Genomic DNA, 16,055 nt, shown 5'->3' with positions numbered 1-16,055 from the left:
TCATTGAACTTGAGTGTTTGACTGGAAGCACTAAAGCATTTGTCAAGACTCCCGAGGGCCAGGTCTATCTGTTTTTCTCTGAATTACCTGGTCAGCTCCTGAGCTTATTTTTGTTGGATCACTGGCCTTATTAATTTCTGGGAACTCTATGTGAGGGTCATTAGCCCTTTATAGTATCAGTTGCACCCCCCCCCACCGTCTCAGTTTGGCCTTTTAGTGTTTATTGGGCTTCCCCGGTGGCTCAGCTGGTAAAGAATCCACCTGCAATGTGGGAGACCTGGGTTTGATTCCTGGCTTGGGAAGATTCCCCTGGAAGAGTCCCTTCCCCTGGGAGAAGGAAAAGGCTACCCACTCCAGTATTCTGGCCTGGAGAATTCCATGGACTGTGTAGTCCATGGGGTCACCAAGAGTCAGACACTACTTAGCAAATTGCATGTTGACTTTCGCTTTTGTGTTTATTGCTACCGAGACGTCTTCAGTGAGCACCTCTCCACACCCCAGCCCCTTAACACTCTCAAGCAAGGGCTTCAGGGTTTTAGGCTTTTTTTTTTTTTCCCAGTGAAGTGAAAGTCACTCAGTTGTGTCTGACTCTTTGCGATCCCATGGACTATAGCTAGCTCACCGGGCTCCTCCATCCATGGGATTTTCCAGGCAAAAATACTGGAGTGGGTTGTCATTTCCTTCTCCAGGGGATCTTCCTGATCCAGGGATCGAAGCAGGGTCTCCTGCATTGCAGGCAGATTCTTTACCATCTAAGCCACCAGGGAAGCCCTTAGGCTTTTCAGCACATGATTCAAAGTTGGTCAGTGGGCACGGGATCAAGGCCTCACTTGAACTGTCCTGGGCCTCCCAGGCAGGGCACGTACAGCCTGCTCCATCTGTGGCCCTCTCCCTTCTCTCCTCCACAGACGGACACTCTGCAGCAGCTGCAGAAGGACTCGGAGGCCATCCGCAGCCAGTATGCACACTATTTTGACCTCTCGCTGGTCAATAACAGCGTTGAGGAAACCCTGAAGACATTGCAAGATGCCTTTGACCAGGCGTGCCGTTCCCCACAATGGGTGCCTGTCTCCTGGGTTTACTAAGCTTTGCACCATAGAGGGGAGCGACCAGGGGCCCCTGTCCAGCCTTTGGAAGTCCACCCCACCTTGCTCTTTAAGACCACAGGCTTGCTAGCTTTGTGTCAGCTTCCAGCTCTCTGCAACTCTCCTCCTCCTGAGGCCGGTGGGTGTCTTGTCTTCTTCACATTTCTGAAGGGCTGGGCTGATTTCTCCATGGAGCAGGATTTCCAAAGGATCCCTCAGAATTGGGGGCCGGGAGCACTCTGCCAAGGCAGCTGCTGATCACAGCTGCTGCCCACAGGGAGGAAGAGCAATGGACCCCTGGCCCTCTGAAGCCTGCTCCCCTTTTTACCTTCGGTCACACCGGGCATTTGTCTTTGAAGAGAGCATTTGTCACTGTGACTTTCTACCCTGCCATATCAAACAGCTGTGCAATAGGATGGGTCTGCTCTAGGGAAATCCTCAAAAGCAATAAAGGTGTTGCTGTGTTAAGATGCCAATGAGCTTGTGCCTTTTAACTCTCTAGATCCCACCCACATCCCAAGCCCCTGGGGTGCAGAGACGCCTCTCCCATGTTCTGAAGTCTCTCTCAAGCTTGCAACGAACATAAGCCTAGAGGTCAGGCTCAACCGGGTTTCTGGGCACAGGTGGCGGTGTCTACGTGCTGGGCCAGGTGTGTACACATGAACACGTGTGTGCAGTGTACAAAGACACGCTGGGAGCAAAGGTGTAAGGGGAACTGACTCTCCATTCTGCTCTGGTGGGGAGCGTGCTCTGAACTGCTTTGCTTCCACTTGCTTTGGAACCAGATTTTTTTTTTCCTCCTGAAAGCTCCTCCCTTTTAGCTTTCTCTTGCATTCTGGACATCCAGACCAACTGCCTGGGTGAAGGTAACGTCCCTAGAATAAACTCCGTTGGCTCCCAGGAACCCAGGTGCACCTGTGCCCTCAAGACTCACCTGAGGGTGTCCATGTGCAGGCACCCAAGCGTCTTACCCTGGATGGGAACCCAATGTGGGCACTTTCTGGAGGTGTTATGTTGTGGCACACCTAGGGCAGGGGAAAGCCAGCCTTGGACCCAGGTGTCCCTCCAGGGTCCCGGGCAGTGGAGGCTACGAGAAGCCAGCACTGGGAGCGGGGCCCTGACCCCTGCTGCATTTGCGCCCCCCACTCCGCTCCACATACTATTGGTTCCAGATCACCTCCCCAGCTGTCAGCACAAGCCTTGGCGGCTCCTGGCTTGGGGGTCTGAGCCCAGATGTGTCTGTGGGTGCCCAACGACCCCTCGTCCCCCACCTCCTGCCTGCCACAAACATGGAGAACCTTTCTCCTTTCTGTGATTGTGGAGATCACTGAATTTGGGAAGATTCTTCGGTTATCTTGTGTCTTGGTGAAGACGCCAGCATAGCTGATCCCATGCCAGGCCCCAAGAGAAACGTTACCAGACACAGAGTCGGAGAAAAAAGGTAACCACACATCCAGGAAAAGCACCGTATTTCCACTAGGATGTAAAGATCTCTACATTTTTAATTGCCATGTATTTTTTTGTTGTTTTTCTACCAGCTTGTAGATCAACAATTAGAAAAATCCAACAGGAATACTTAAAAAACTTCAGAAGGAAATTTAATCAGTAAAAATTACAACCTTCTCCCAGCAGGGAAAGGAACAGAGAGGTAAAACAAAAGCCTGGAGGAATGGTGTTTTTGGGGGGGCGCTGAGCTCACAAACACAACTAGCCAGGTGGAGTCAGGTGCCTGAGGTGGTATGTAGATGTACAAGCTGTGAAGTGTACACGGGGGTCTGCGAGGCTGGCGAGGGCCTCCACCTGGAAGGGAAATGCAGGTGAAGAGGGAACTCTTGACACGAGAATACATCGCTGTCCTCAGCACACTGGCAAAAAAAGATTATTCCCTCCATAACATGGTTCAGTTCTGTCTTTTTTCACTTTCTCTAGACCATTTTGTGGAACCGCCTTTTTTTGTTTAGAAACTTTTTAGACGAGGGAAGTGGAGAAGCCAACTAGGAGAGGCCCAGGGTGGTCAGCTGGCCCCCGGGAAACAGCCGTGGGTGGGCACTGGGTAGCGCTGTGTCTGCAGGGGAGGTGCTGCGAGTCTCCCGCATGGAGCAGTGGACGGTGCCCAGTCTGCCCCCTTCGCCGGGGTCCTTACAACAGGACGAGATGGGGCAGCCGTGCCAGGGGGCGTCGGCGAGGGCTCCGCGAGCTGCTCCCACATGCTGGCCTCTCCGCCCTTCCCGGGACCTCGGGTCCCCACCCTCGAGGCCCAACGGAGCTCTGGGTTCGCAATAAGGCTTTGATGGCTCCTCCCACCTGGACGCCGTGCTGCACGTGGCCACCCCTACTCAGAGACCATTTCCGCTTTGATTTTCTTCTTCTTCTTCTTCTTCTTGGTGCTGTCACTGTCCTAGGAGGAAAAGCCAGCAAGCAAGCATCTCTTAAGCACCACCACTTTCCCAGTCCCACCCCCTCGGGGATCCAGGAGGTGATGCTCATGGCTTGGATGTCCTGGGTCACATCAATCTTGCACGTCACCATCCTGAGTTTTCCAGGATGCCTTCGCCTTCACACTCCCCAGCTATGCGTCCTCCCGACCCACCATGCAGAGAATCCTAACTGATGCTAGGCAACCTGGGCCTGTCCCATCCTCCCTACCGGGCAGCGAGCAATGCCTCCCCCCTCAGGGCCCCAGGGGGCCTGCACCCACCCTGGCTCCTGGCTCCTCCGCGTGCTCTGCAGCAGCTTTGGCCTTCTTCTCCTTTTTCTTCTTCTTCTCCTTCCTGACCGCCTGCAGAGCCGCTGGGGATGTTTCCTCGCTCTCGCTCTCTCGCTTCCGCTAAGGTGGAGACCATGGATGGCACGTTAGATCCAAGGACAGACATGGCCAGGAACGTTTGCAGTGAGTCCAAAGGCGGGGAGCCAGCCCAAGAGGATCCTGATGGGACCCAACAGGAAGTTTGCGAAAACCCCCGACAGGGCCTGGTTTAGCAGGCGTTCACAGACTGCCGTGCCCGAAGGCCAGGACGCCGGGGGCACCACCAGAGCACCAGGGTGACACAGAAAGGCCGCCTCCTCCCTGGGGGTCTCCAGGGAGCCCTCAGAGCGGGCAGGGAGGTCAGGAACCCCCACCTGCCAGCTTCCACAGCAGGCCTGGAGCAGCCCTTTTCAGGACACTCGGTGCCACCCACAATAACACACAAGCCACCGTGCCATCTGATGCCAGCGGCCCCCAGCCCTGAAGCCACCACATGCACAGGTGTTAGCTGGCCTTCTGCCAAGTTCCGCCTGGCCCTGAGTGTCCCCATCTCTATTCCAACATGCTCCTGCCACCTGTCGACCTCACTCTGCTCCACGGCTATGGCCTGAGCTCAGCCGGTATGGCCCAGGCCAGTCTAAGCCCCAGGCCCACAGAACCCCCAGCAGACACAACAGACCAACAACTGGTGGGGCTGGGCGGTGTGTTCCAAAGCCAGCACAGCACACCACTCACCTTTGGGGTTTTCACCACCTCAGCAACAACCAGCGCGGCTTTGACTGCTTTGGCTGGCACTTCTTTCTTGGCAGAATCGCTACAAGAGGAGCAGAAACAATGGGTGAGGATCACAGACTGGATGTCCTCAGAGGCCCGGCTGCACAATGGCATATCCGGCCGCTCGAAAGCCTCCGACAGTATACTGATGCTGGACACAACGGCTCACCACTGACGCTTACAGCCTGACTCCGTCTCGAGTCCCACAAGCCAGGGTGACAAGGGATAACCGTCGGCTGCGCAGGGCCCAATGCCCTGACCCGCCCGGGGCGGCTGGGGTTCAGCACCAGCCCCCAAGGCGAGTCCCAACAGCTCTGCCCTGAGCACGTTTCCCCCATATCTGGCTCTGTACTCAATGGATGGACTGATGTTGAAGCTGAAACTCCAACACTTTGGCCACCTGATGTGAAGAGCCAACTCATCTGAAAAGACCCTGATGCTGGGAAAGATCGAGGGCAGAAGGGGACGACACAGGACGAGATGGTTGGATGGCATCACTGACTTGATGGACATGAGTTTGGGTAAACTCCGGGAGTTGGTGATGGACAGGGAGGCCTGGTGTGCTGCGGTCCATGGGGTCGCAAAGAGTCGGTCGGACACAACTGAGCGACTGAACTGAACTGAGTTGAGGCCCAGCGTCCTGGCCTCCCGAGGAGGCGGGAGGTGCCATCCAGCACTCGGAGCTCCATGCCCTTCCCTCCTCCCCTGCCGTCGAGGGACCCTGGCATCCGTGGTCCCAGCCAACAGCCACCCTCACCTGTAGTCAACGTACTCTTGCATCCAGGTGGAAGGCGTGCTGTCAGTGGGCTTGCCGTGCTTGTCCAGAAGGCCCTGCTTGATCATCAGCTTCTTCTGACTCGCCTGGAGGACCGGCAGGGTGTCCGTGTTACAACAGTGTCGACGCAAAGCAGGTATCGTGACCACACACACAGCAGAGCATGCAGAACTCACCCTCTCTTCCATGGGTGCAGACATGGGACTCTGAAAGGGCTTGCTGGATTCCTGGGAGCCTCTGTGGTCTCTTTTGGACCACCTGCTATTCCAGCAACCCCACACTTCCCTCCCTGCTTCACCTCAACATCTCATACTGTACATTTCCCACTGGCGTGGCTCAAGCAGAGATCCCTCTCCTCAACTCCCTGACCAGGCTGAAGCCCTCATGGTGGACTCTAGGTGCCAAGGACCTTGCCACACCCCTTCACAGGGCCCTCGACTATGCCGAAAGTCCCCATCCCGTTGTGCAAGTGGACAGAGGCCCATCTACGGTCCCCTTAGCCTGAAGATCCTCAGGTCCGAGAGAGGCACATTTCCAACCAGTATCGACTTCCCAAAGCCCAGCAGGAGGCCAGGACATGGCAGCGGAGACACACCAAGAGCTGCCCGAGTATTCAACAAAGCAAAATACAATGAGGCGCAGGGCACGTGACCAGTCCCACCTACTTACTTTTGGCCCTAAACCCCACTTCCGAGGGTACGTGTCTCTCTCCATGATAACTCTCTTGATCTTCGCTACAATACCGTGGTCACAGGTGGAGATCACTGCTGTGGTCATCAATGCAATTGCTGCAGGTGTTGGAAAGAGATAAAAGGAAAGACTTGATAACCAATGACGCCAAGTGCTGCTGTTTTATACAAGTTTTACAAACTTCTTTAAAACTCATAAGCTTGGACTTTCCTGGTGGCCCAGTGGTGAAGAATTCACCTCCAGCACACGGGACACAGGTTCGATTCAGAGTTGGGGAATGCAGATCCCACATGCCACAGGGCACCTATGCCTAGGTGCCACAAGCAGTGAGACCATGCACTCTAGAGCCCACACACAACCAGAGAGAAGCCCGCATGGCACAACAAAAGATCCTGTGTGCCGCAACTAACACCCAACACAGCCAAACAGATAGGTGATTTTTAAAAAAGAATCTCATCATTGAAGTAAAACTCTTAAGCTGTACTTGCCTTGAGGTTTCCATTGCTGACAGTTGCATATGGAGAAAATCTACCATCAGGGGAAGACAGCTTGTGAAATCACGTCACATGTATCAAGTGCCAAAAAATATTGACACTGATCATACTCATAAAAACCCACGCTTTGGAAGTCTTCAGAGTAGACTTCCTAAAAAGTATTCAACTGGCCAGAAAGTTCAAGTTTTTCAGTTACATGTCTCAGAAAAATCCAAATCCACTTTTTGGCCAGGCCGATACATCCAAAGTTCTTTGTTTAATGTGCATTATTTACACCAGGAATAAAGTGTGTCATCAGGATCCCTTTCCAGCTGTGCACAATTGAGGGGGCCATGGCGTGGCCAACAGCCAGAGGGGAAGGGCCACCTCGTTAACGAACCCCAAAGACATACACATCATGCCTGGAGCTCAGACAGGGACAATCCAACAGTAGCTAAACTTGTGCAAGTTAGTGTTGCACAGAGAGGGAGCGGACTGAAGGCTCCTCGGTTACCACCTTTATTGCCCATTGATGGTTTCTTCTCTCACTGGAGAGCTAACCCACTAAGACAGGGCTCCTAACAGCAGCTGGTGGGACAAGAGGAAACCCCGCTGACCCCTTCTCACCCATGCCTGTCCAAACTGGACCTTTGTGCTGTGACCACCCCACAGACCCCAAGGAACACAGGGATTCAGCCACCCCAAGAAGCCAGGCCTCGGGCATCCCCTCCGAGGGAGCCTGGCTGTGACGGTGCAGAGTGGACAAGGGCCGCTTGCCTCTTACCCATGCAGATGGCCTCCCCTTTGGTGGTGATGACCACGATCTCCTGATTGACCTCGATGCCATCCTCATAGCGGAGGACGCCTGGGAGCATGATCTTCGCCCCGTAGCAGATGGCATTCACCTGGCGGGATGGTGGCCCCGTGAGTGCCCCCGTCACAAGGCAGCCCCTGCCCTCCATCCCACCCCCCAACTGGGCCAGAGAGGGTATGGGGACCAGCGAGCACCCCCTACCCATGCCAGAGGCCCAACGGCATCCACAGGCCACCATGCAGCTTGGATCACGGCTGCCACCCACCACAGGCCAGCCGCCTCCCACAGGTTGACTCAGAAATGTAGCCAGGGCTGGAAGTAGCTACTCCTATCCAGAGTTTACCTGTTCTCTATTCCTCAGCATGAAGGGAAAACACTGGGACAGAGCTAGGTAATAACTACCTTCCCAGGTAATATTCCTATGTAATAATTCCATTCCCAAAGGAATGCACGAGTAAGACTGCCAAGGCCCGCTGAACCAATCCCACACGTTTTGACATGTCCTTTACAGACCCAGAGATACAAGTCAAGGCCAACTCTCCCCGAGTTTGCCCACACTCAAGGCGTCCAACCCACCCTGAGGGAATCTTGTCTTCACTCACTATATTTCTCCTCTCCCAGAAGCCACTAATTTGAACCTAGCAAAAGGGAGTCACATTCACGTTGTTTGTCTTGTCTATTGTTTTCTCAATCATTATAGGGGCAGGTTGTGGTATGCCTCTTCAGTTTTTTTGTTTTTTATTATAAATTCTAACATCTATACAGTCAAACATGTATATAGTTTAAGATCTGAGTATGAATGAACAAGCTCAAATTACGAAATATATAAACAATTACTTTATATGAGATTATTTAGCATCATAGTAAGAAAAAAGGCTTGATAATCTCTGTGATGTTTAGGTTTTATGGCCTCAAATTGGGATTTATTTAAACAAAGGGTAAAGCGTCTGCCTACAATGCGGGAGACCTGGGTTCAATCCCTGGGTTCAGAAGATCCCCTGAAGAAGGAAATAGCAACCCACTCCAGTATTCTTGCCTGGAAAATCCCATGGATGGAGGAGCCTGGTAGGCTACAGTCTATGGGGTCACAAAGAGTTGGCCACGACTGAGTGACTTCACTTTCTTTAAACAAAGCTTTTAATGGAGATTCCAAAAGGAGCACTAGGCAACTCTCTAATCTCAATCTTTTATCCCCATCAAAGCAACTTTTTCTAGCAATAGTTTTAAAAAAAAACACAAGGTGTCTTAGGCACATGCAAAACTACCAGTTTACAGAAGGGCAAATTTTGTGCACCACTAATAGTCTATTTCTTGAACCAAGTTACTTACTCTAAATGTTTAACGTAATTAGGCCCAGTATTAAACTTTTACTTTATATTTGGTTTTCATTTAATAAAGTTAATCATAAATGCTTCCATTAACAAAAATAAATTAATCCAATGTCCAATATATGAAACCAGAAAAAAAAAGAACCCTCCCCCGCCCCAAATAGTGGTTGTAAGATCACAAAGTCCTCTTTTCGCTTTAAATAGAAGGAAATTTTCAGGACACGGGCCACATCTCATCTCTTGAGCTCACATTTTGTGCAAATAAAACTTACTGCACTATCTTTCATGACCAGCCGTTTATGAGATGTCAACAGCTTTTCCAAAGGGTAAACAACTCGCCGCAGGTAACTCTCATCCTTGTGGTTGTCATAGAGCCACTGGGCATCAAGGACGTCATGCATCGTCACCATGTGGTCCTGGGAAGTAGCCACACATGAAAATTAATCAAGTGCTGTGTACCCCCAATAGGCAAATGGACCTCACACTTCCAAACATTGAATCCGTTTCGTCTCGTCTGCTAGTCCAAGCTCATTGGTCTTTGGTCTGTTTGCAGTCACCTCTGTAACTGGTGGCCTAGTAAACCTAAGCAGGCGTATCTGTAGGCTAGGGACTAAACGAATAGAGTAACAGTCTCCATCCACATACACCCCAGCCTGTGTTTTAATGTCCCAAAGTTTAATTAACAGAACAGGGAAGCTGCCCTGGACTGAACTCAACACTTTGGGAACTGCCTTTTCTGGGATGGGAAGTAGGTGGAGTTCCATCAAAGGCTGGAAGATCTAAGTATCAGCCGGCTTTAAGAAAAACAAAAAACTAAAAATCTCCCACCAATGACATACCTTTTCACTCATGACTCCAGAACGAACCCTCCGGAGTTCCTGCATCTGACCACCAACTCCCAACAACAAACCAAGGTGAACACACAGCGTCCGAATATAAGTGCCGGCCTCACAACTCACCCAGAAGATTCCTAAAACACATGCACACACAAAAGTAGCACATATTTTCCTAAGTAAACACATGAAAGAAAGAAAGAAAAGAAAGTGAAGTTGCTCAGTCGTGTCCGACTTTTTGCAACCCCGTAGACTGTAGCCCACCGGGCTCCTCCATCAATGGAATTTTCTAGGCAAGAGTACTGGAGTGGGTTGCCATTTCCTTCTCCAGGGGATCTTCCCGACCCAGGGATTGAACCCGGGTCTCCTGCGTTGCGGGCAGACACTTTACTGTCTGAGCCACCAGGGAATCCCTTAGGGAGAAAGGTATTGAGTATGTTGTTTGCTGTAAGTTTTTCTTTATGGATACCTGTATCAGGTTGAGAAACTCTTCTTCTATTCTTAACTCATTGAATAGTTTTTTATTATAAAAGGGTGGACTTCCCTGGTGGCCCAGATGGTAAAGCATCTGCCTACAATGCAGGAGAGGCCCGGGTTCGATCCCTGGCTCGGGAAGATCTCCTGGAGAAGGCAATGGCCACCCACTCCAGTACTCGTGCGTAGAAAATTCCATGGATGGAGGAGCCTGGTGGGCTACAGCCCATGGAGTCGCAGAGTCGGACAAGACTGAGCGACTTCACTTTCTTTCTTTAGTGACTTCACTTTCTTTAAGTAAACACATGACCAGGGGAGAAACCCAGTTATTCTCTATCTGCAGCAGCAAAACTGGAGATGACACAGGCCACAACTACCCCACATGCTAAAGGCAGCTACTTTTACCGGACTCTTATTCTGGAGAATTCATTCGACACCAGTGTGCTCTGTGTCAGCTTGGTGCCCCACAGGCTTGGGGACCCACCTAATCGTCTTTCGGGGTCATACTCGATCATTTTGCTCTCGTAGATGGTTCTGACTCGGAGTTGCCTCTTTACCGCAGCAATGAGTGGGGGTCGCTGGAATAAGGCACCTGTCAGGGTTTCTAGGGCCTGAGAAGACACACAAATGAAACTGCTCTTACTGCATGGACTCCCAAAGACGATCAAAGGGCAGATTTGAGGAGTTTAAGGGCACAAGTGATACACAGAAGGTTTCCTGCAATCACTAAAAGGGCCTTTCAATTGTTGATTCCTTCTGCAACTCCACATGGGTGACTCAGGACTGATCAGAAGCCTCTCCTCAGAAGGGACATGAACAGAAGTGCCTCTGCTGTCTGCAGTCACCTGCCCAGGTTGGCCCAGTGGCTCAGATAGCTTCCCTCCAATGACAGACTTACCCTGGAAAGCTGAGTCCCCCCTTCGATAGCATTGTGCAGCCGGACAATCCCCACATACTCTTTGCCTGTAAAATGACAAGAGTAGTCAGGTGTGGCCACTGAGTTTGCTGTTATTTCCTATATGCTTGTATCACTCTTAATCTTGTGCAGCCAGGAAAAGCAGGCAAATTTCTATCCAATTTGCAGGAAGGCAGATTTCAGGGTGCAGATGTAGGAAAGGAAGGAAGACACTAACGTCACAGGTTCAACTCTCAATGTGCTGAGAAGGACAAGAACACCCGTGGACAGCCTGCCTGGAGGGCACCTTGCAAGGCCAAGGAGAATTTTCCCCAATGACAATGAGGAAGCATTATTTTAGGACGAGGCTGCAGGTGGTTAGAAAGTGACAGGCCTGCAGCCGGACTCGGACTCAGCTCTGCCTCAGGGCTAAAAGCAGACCCACTTGGTGCCACGTGCTTGTCAAAAGCACCCAGAACTCCCAACAAGGCAGCCTCATCAGGATCTGGCAGAAGACAGAAAGTACATACCAAGCCAGACTATCCCTTGCTTCCGTTTTTTTTTTGGTTTGTAAGATTTTACCAACGAAGAAATCACTTCTGAAAGCCACATGCAGAAGGGCAAGGAAACACAGAAAGCCTTCCCATCTTCAAGTTGCCCCATCCTTCCTCCCACTCTGATTTACCTGCGCTTTGCTGTGATTTCACCAAGCGAGTGGCTCGTTCGATGCACACTATTAAACAACCAGTCACCTTGGGATCCAGGGTTCCACTGTGTCCCGTCTTCTCAACCCGAAGTATTCGCCGGATCCAGGCTACCACCTCATGGGAAGAGGGGTTGGAGGGCTTGTCAAGGTTAATGAAACCTGTCCTAGATTGGGAAAGAAATGACTGTGTCATCAACTCCTGGCCTCGGATGAAAACTAAATTTGCAGAGTAAACACCAAGTGTTGACCATGGGTACAGGTTATTATATATATTGAGGGCATTCACCACCTCCTTGAATAACTGATGTGAAGGGGACATTGTGCAAAGAAGTGTGAACAGTGCTTGCTCCCAACACACTTACCTGATGTAGTCCCCAATCTCCCTCTTGAGCGGATTTGAACCACAAGGAAGAGGTGTGTAATGTGCTGTCCTTACATTTAGCTTATCAAAATTCTAGAAAGCAATGATACAACACAAAATAAGCAATAAATCATTAACATGTGGAAAACTAAGTCAGGACCACTATCAACCATGATAAGGCAACCCTTCGGGTTCCTGTTTTGGATCTTGCTTCTGTATTTCCATTATCTGCTGGGAGAGACTGCCAAGCCCCACTATATGCTGGAAAAATTACCCAAGTAAGAAGAAGACAAATTTTCTCCCTCCTCCAGAAAGACCTCCTGGGGTACTACAGAACAAATGTGGCTTCACTGCACAGGCTTATGAGTAAAATATGGACTAGCTTTGATTTTCTCAGGGACCAAAGGTAGCCAGATGGAGAATAACTGGCAACATGGTTCCTCACACCTGACCAGCTCACTCCCGCCTTTGAAGCTCCCATTCCACTCCTTATATCTGCTTCTCCTCACTCTTTCCAAGCTTCCACCACCAGTCTGAAATGCTCCCTTCAATGCAAGTTCATTAGCTTCATCTTGGCACTTCCCACAAGCAGCCATTATTTTTTTTTTTAACTGCCTGTATCTCCCACCTCTAGATTTTACATTCCATGATGGTAGGACAATTGCCAACATGGTTTACTGGCAGGTAAAAATAGAGAACCAGGTGCTATCTAAATGGCAGACACATCTGGCTAAGCAGAAATTCAACTGCATTGAATTATATGAGCAAATCTCATTTTTTACCTCCTATTTAGTGGTTGATTCAAATTTTCTAGGCAAGAATACTGGAGTTGGTGGCCATTTCCTTCTCCAGGGGATCTTCCCGACCCAGGGATCAAACCCGGGTCTCCCGCGTTACGGGCAGACGCTTTACCGTCTTGAGCCACCAGGGAATCCCGTCTTGCAGTAAACGTACCTCCTAGTCTGGCACCCATTATGTCAGTAATGAAATTTTAACTCTATTCATTACTGAACTACTTTATGAAAAACCCAACACAATAGTCAATAACTTCTAGAGTATGTGATACATGCTGGGCACTTTGGCACGTTTCATGGATCACCTCCTGCAACCCTCAGCAGGCCTTCTGAAAGAGGAGGTATTATTTGCCAAGAGCCTCAGAGAGGTCAAGATTAGCCTAAGGTCACACAGTGCCTGACCCAAAGGGATCTAGCATCGAAACCTATGCTGTAAAGCATTTACTACTCCACAAACCAGTAAAGGTCTGTAAAATGAAGCAAAGCACAGAAATTGGGAATTGTTTATAAAATTCGATAGCAGTCTCACATTGTTGTAAAATTTACCTGTATTCCACAAGTGCTGGGTATACCAGAAATTGAGGGGAAAAAAAAACCAAAAACTCGGTTCTTTATCTCAACTACCCTGAGGAACACTGATTTAGGCAGCCTCACCTAGCCTTGCCTAAGTCCAGGTTCCATTCTTAATCAACTGTTTAATACTCAGAAACAGTGTAAAAGGCAGACATTGAGCTGATGCAAAACACATACCTTTAGCAACAGAGGCCACTGAGACGTGTCCAACTGAGCCACTTTGGATTCAGGTTTGATGAGAAATTCTTCAGCATGTTGTATTTCCTTCCAGACGACAGAAACACAACCTGTTAAGACTCCCCACTTGAATCTGAACCCTTCCAATACGCCCACCAAAGTCTATGCCTTTACAACTAAAAAAAACAAGGAGATCTCCAAAGGAAAGAGAAGAAATAAACGAAGAACTGAGAAAAATAAGTGAAGTAACACCAAGATGGGAATAGCCAATTTAAGAGGGAAGAGGGATAGTGAGTTTGATAAGAAAGACAATTTCAGGGAAATCAGTAACTGTGGGCAACACCAGTTAGCAAAGTGTGCCTGACAGCAGAGACCTAGACTGGATGGAGCTTTGTAGTTTCTGTCTCACGACCACGCGCGATGATACCCCATTCCTTCAAAATCTTTAGAAACAGTTCTTTTCGGCAATCTGGCCTCTAAGAAAGCTTTCTTTTGATTCGAAGCAGAGTAAAAATATTCCTACTCACCGCCACAGCCTCTTCGGGTAATGATTTCCGCTCCTTTTTCTTCTTATGTTTCTTCGGCAAAACAAGGACTTAAAAACACACACACAAGAATTGGGAGTTTTCCCCGAAAATCAAGGCGATTAAGTTGAAAACAGAGGATGCATCAGGGCAGCTGAAAAAACGGCCGTCTGGTCTACGCTCGAAGGGTAAACGAGCGGGGGTCAGGCCAGTGCCCGGGGCGACGGGACGGGCTCGCGACAACAGCCGCACGTGTCGCCCTCCAGCCCGATTCACCACGTGGCTGCGCGGGGCAGAAAGGCCCTCGGCCCGTAAGTTCCGTCAGGGACCGTCCGACGGTCCTCGAGGGCTTGGGGCCCCTAGAACTTCTTTTTCGCCTGGGAGCTCCGCGCCCGCCCGAGCCCCTCGGCCCCTTCTCTTCCCCTCCTCGCGCGGCGCTGACCACGGCGGCAGAACAGGGGAGCGCGACCCGGGCCCCGGGCCTCATGGCGTCACGTCACGGCGGGGGGCCTCTCAATCTCTCGCCCTCAAGCCGTGGAGCCAAGGCCAAGCGACAAGGTCGGCGGGAGGCGCGGCGGCTAGAGCCAGCGCAGAGTTCGGGCCTCGACGCCCGCTACCCACCACCCCCGGCTCCCCCCATTGGAGGTCGCGACCCGGGCCCGGCCGGCCACCCGCCGAAGAACCGCCCTCACCTTCCGCGTCCGCCATGTTGCCCCGCTAAGCTCGCAAGCCGCGTGGGCTCCCGCTGCCGTCAGGCTGCGCCGCTAGGCCCCGCCCACCTGTGCACCGCCCCGTGCGTGTCGTGCAGAGGGGCGGGGCGAGGCGGTGCAGCGCCCCCAGCGCGCTGGACGGCCGCACCATCTCATTGGCGGTGGCGACAGCCCGCGCTGGCGCGGCCGCGCGTGCGCCTTGGGCTTCGCCCCGCCTTCAGCGGCCAGACCCGGGGAGCGCGTGCGTAGCTCACCTGGGCGGGGCTTAGCTGTGGGCGTGCCCGGGCAAAAGTCTAGTCTTTCTCACCGGTTTTTTTTACGGGAAGCTTGGGCACCTGGGCACGTGTCTCAGCGTTCCTTGCTTCTCTACCCCCGGACCCTTCAACGTGGCTGTCGGATTGGTCCCGATTCCGAAATGAGAAAAGGCGTGGAGGCACATAGAGCTTTGCGGCTTCTAATTTCCATCCTGTTAGAGTAGCACTGCCCAATAGAAACAGAGTGCGAGTGACTTGTGCACTTTAAAATTTTCCAGCATCCACTTAAAAAAAAAAAAGCAAAGTAGAAGGTTACATCGGTTTCAATAACAGACTGTATTTAACGCAATGATCGGCAATATTATCGTTTCAGCATATAAGCAATGCACAACATTATGAATGACATATTTTACTATCTTTTTTTGTTTGTTTTTTCTGTACCAAGTCTTCCGGTGATGCTGTACGGTTACAGCACAGCTGGATTGCAGCTCCACTAAGGGCTTCCCTTGTGGCTCAGCTGGGAAAGAATCCGCCTGCAATGCAGGACACCTGAGTTCGATCCCTGGGTGGGAAAGATCCCCTGAAGAAGGGAAAAGCTACCCACTCCAGTGTTCTTGCCTGGAGAATTCCATGGGGTCGCAAAGAGTCGGACACGACTGAGCGTCTTGCACTTTCCTTTCACTTTCGCGGGTCTCCTGGCGTGCTGGGAAGCCTGGCGTGCTGCAGTGCATGGGGTCGCAAAGAGTTAGTCACGACTGAGCGACCGAACTGAACGGGGCTCCAGGTGAAGTGATCAGTGTTGCTCATGGCTGCGGTACTGGACCGCCAAGCAACTAGCAGCTCCACGTTCCAGCTCTCTTCGCTCTTCCATTGGTTCACTTCACTTCTCGCTCTCAAGTGGGAATTCTCACATCAATCCCCCATAGACTTGATTGATCCGGAGTTATTTCTTTATTGCTATTGTCAATGGAATTTATACCATCATCTTTTCTAACAAATTGCTACTGACAAAAGAGGACAACTATTGCTCTTTTTCCATTTCATCCTGAGCCATCCAAAGATTAGAAAT

The 16,055-nt window shown here is 51.0% G+C and overlaps 2 protein-coding genes and 1 non-coding gene across 12 annotated transcripts in view; 1 reads left to right on the top strand and 2 right to left on the bottom strand.

Moving 5' to 3' along the window:
* MPP1 (MAGUK p55 scaffold protein 1) overlaps positions 1-1,561 on the top strand; it is a 32,207-nt gene extending 30,646 nt beyond the window's left edge. For all 4 annotated transcript variants that reach the window (XM_081563654.1, XM_081563652.1, XM_081563653.1 and 1 more), the window contains one exon: positions 909-1,561. In XM_081563654.1, coding sequence (XP_081419780.1) covers positions 909-1,085 — 177 coding nt within the window. In that variant the 3' untranslated portion in view covers positions 1,086-1,561. The remainder of the gene's footprint in view (positions 1-908) is intronic.
* Positions 1,562-2,666: 1,105 nt separating this feature from the next.
* Positions 2,667-14,749, bottom strand: DKC1 (dyskerin pseudouridine synthase 1). Of its 7 annotated transcripts, none has more exons than XR_014075348.1 (16): positions 14,715-14,749; positions 14,026-14,093; positions 13,499-13,585; positions 11,956-12,047; positions 11,573-11,757; positions 10,891-10,955; positions 10,477-10,603; positions 9,525-9,655; positions 8,958-9,101; positions 7,328-7,448; positions 6,050-6,168; positions 5,363-5,466; positions 4,567-4,645; positions 3,784-3,912; positions 3,390-3,478; positions 2,667-2,885 (listed from the first exon to the last, which is right to left on the bottom strand). XR_014075348.1 is itself a non-coding variant. In XM_081563646.1 (16 exons), exons 1-15 carry the CDS (start codon positions 14,728-14,730, stop codon positions 3,418-3,420), a joined length of 1,533 nt encoding a protein of 510 aa, XP_081419772.1. In that variant the 5' UTR covers positions 14,731-14,749; the 3' UTR covers positions 2,667-2,885; positions 3,390-3,417. The 7 variants fall into 7 exon arrangements, 5 of the variants coding, with proteins under 5 accessions (XP_081419772.1, XP_081419773.1, XP_081419771.1 ...); XR_014075349.1 differs by having other exon boundaries at positions 5,378-5,466; XM_081563646.1 differs by having other exon boundaries at positions 3,390-3,483.
* LOC145537292 (small nucleolar RNA SNORA36 family) lies at positions 9,280-9,411 on the bottom strand. Its single transcript, XR_014076316.1, has one exon. It is a non-coding gene; the product is annotated as a small nucleolar RNA SNORA36 family (small nucleolar RNA).
* Positions 14,750-16,055: the final 1,306 nt, after the last annotated feature.

The sequence above is a fragment of the Giraffa tippelskirchi genome, chromosome X, assembly GCF_054371585.1.
Source record: "Giraffa tippelskirchi isolate mGirTip1 chromosome X, T2T-mGirTip1v1.2.pri, whole genome shotgun sequence".
NCBI classification, from domain to species: Eukaryota; Metazoa; Chordata; class Mammalia; order Artiodactyla; family Giraffidae; genus Giraffa; species Giraffa tippelskirchi.
This window is presented reverse-complemented; position numbering and strand designations above follow the sequence as displayed.

Excerpts from the sequence above, each read along its gene's own strand:
- DKC1 (XM_081563645.1), bottom strand. Across the intron at positions 9,656-10,476 it reads TGACCCCGAAAGACGATTAG|GAATCTTCTGGGTGAGTTGT; the intron begins GTGGGTCCCCAA and ends CATGTGTTTTAG. Across the intron at positions 6,169-7,327 it reads AGGGGAGGCCATCTGCATGG|CAATTGCATTGATGACCACA; the intron begins GTAAGAGGCAAG and ends CAACACCTGCAG.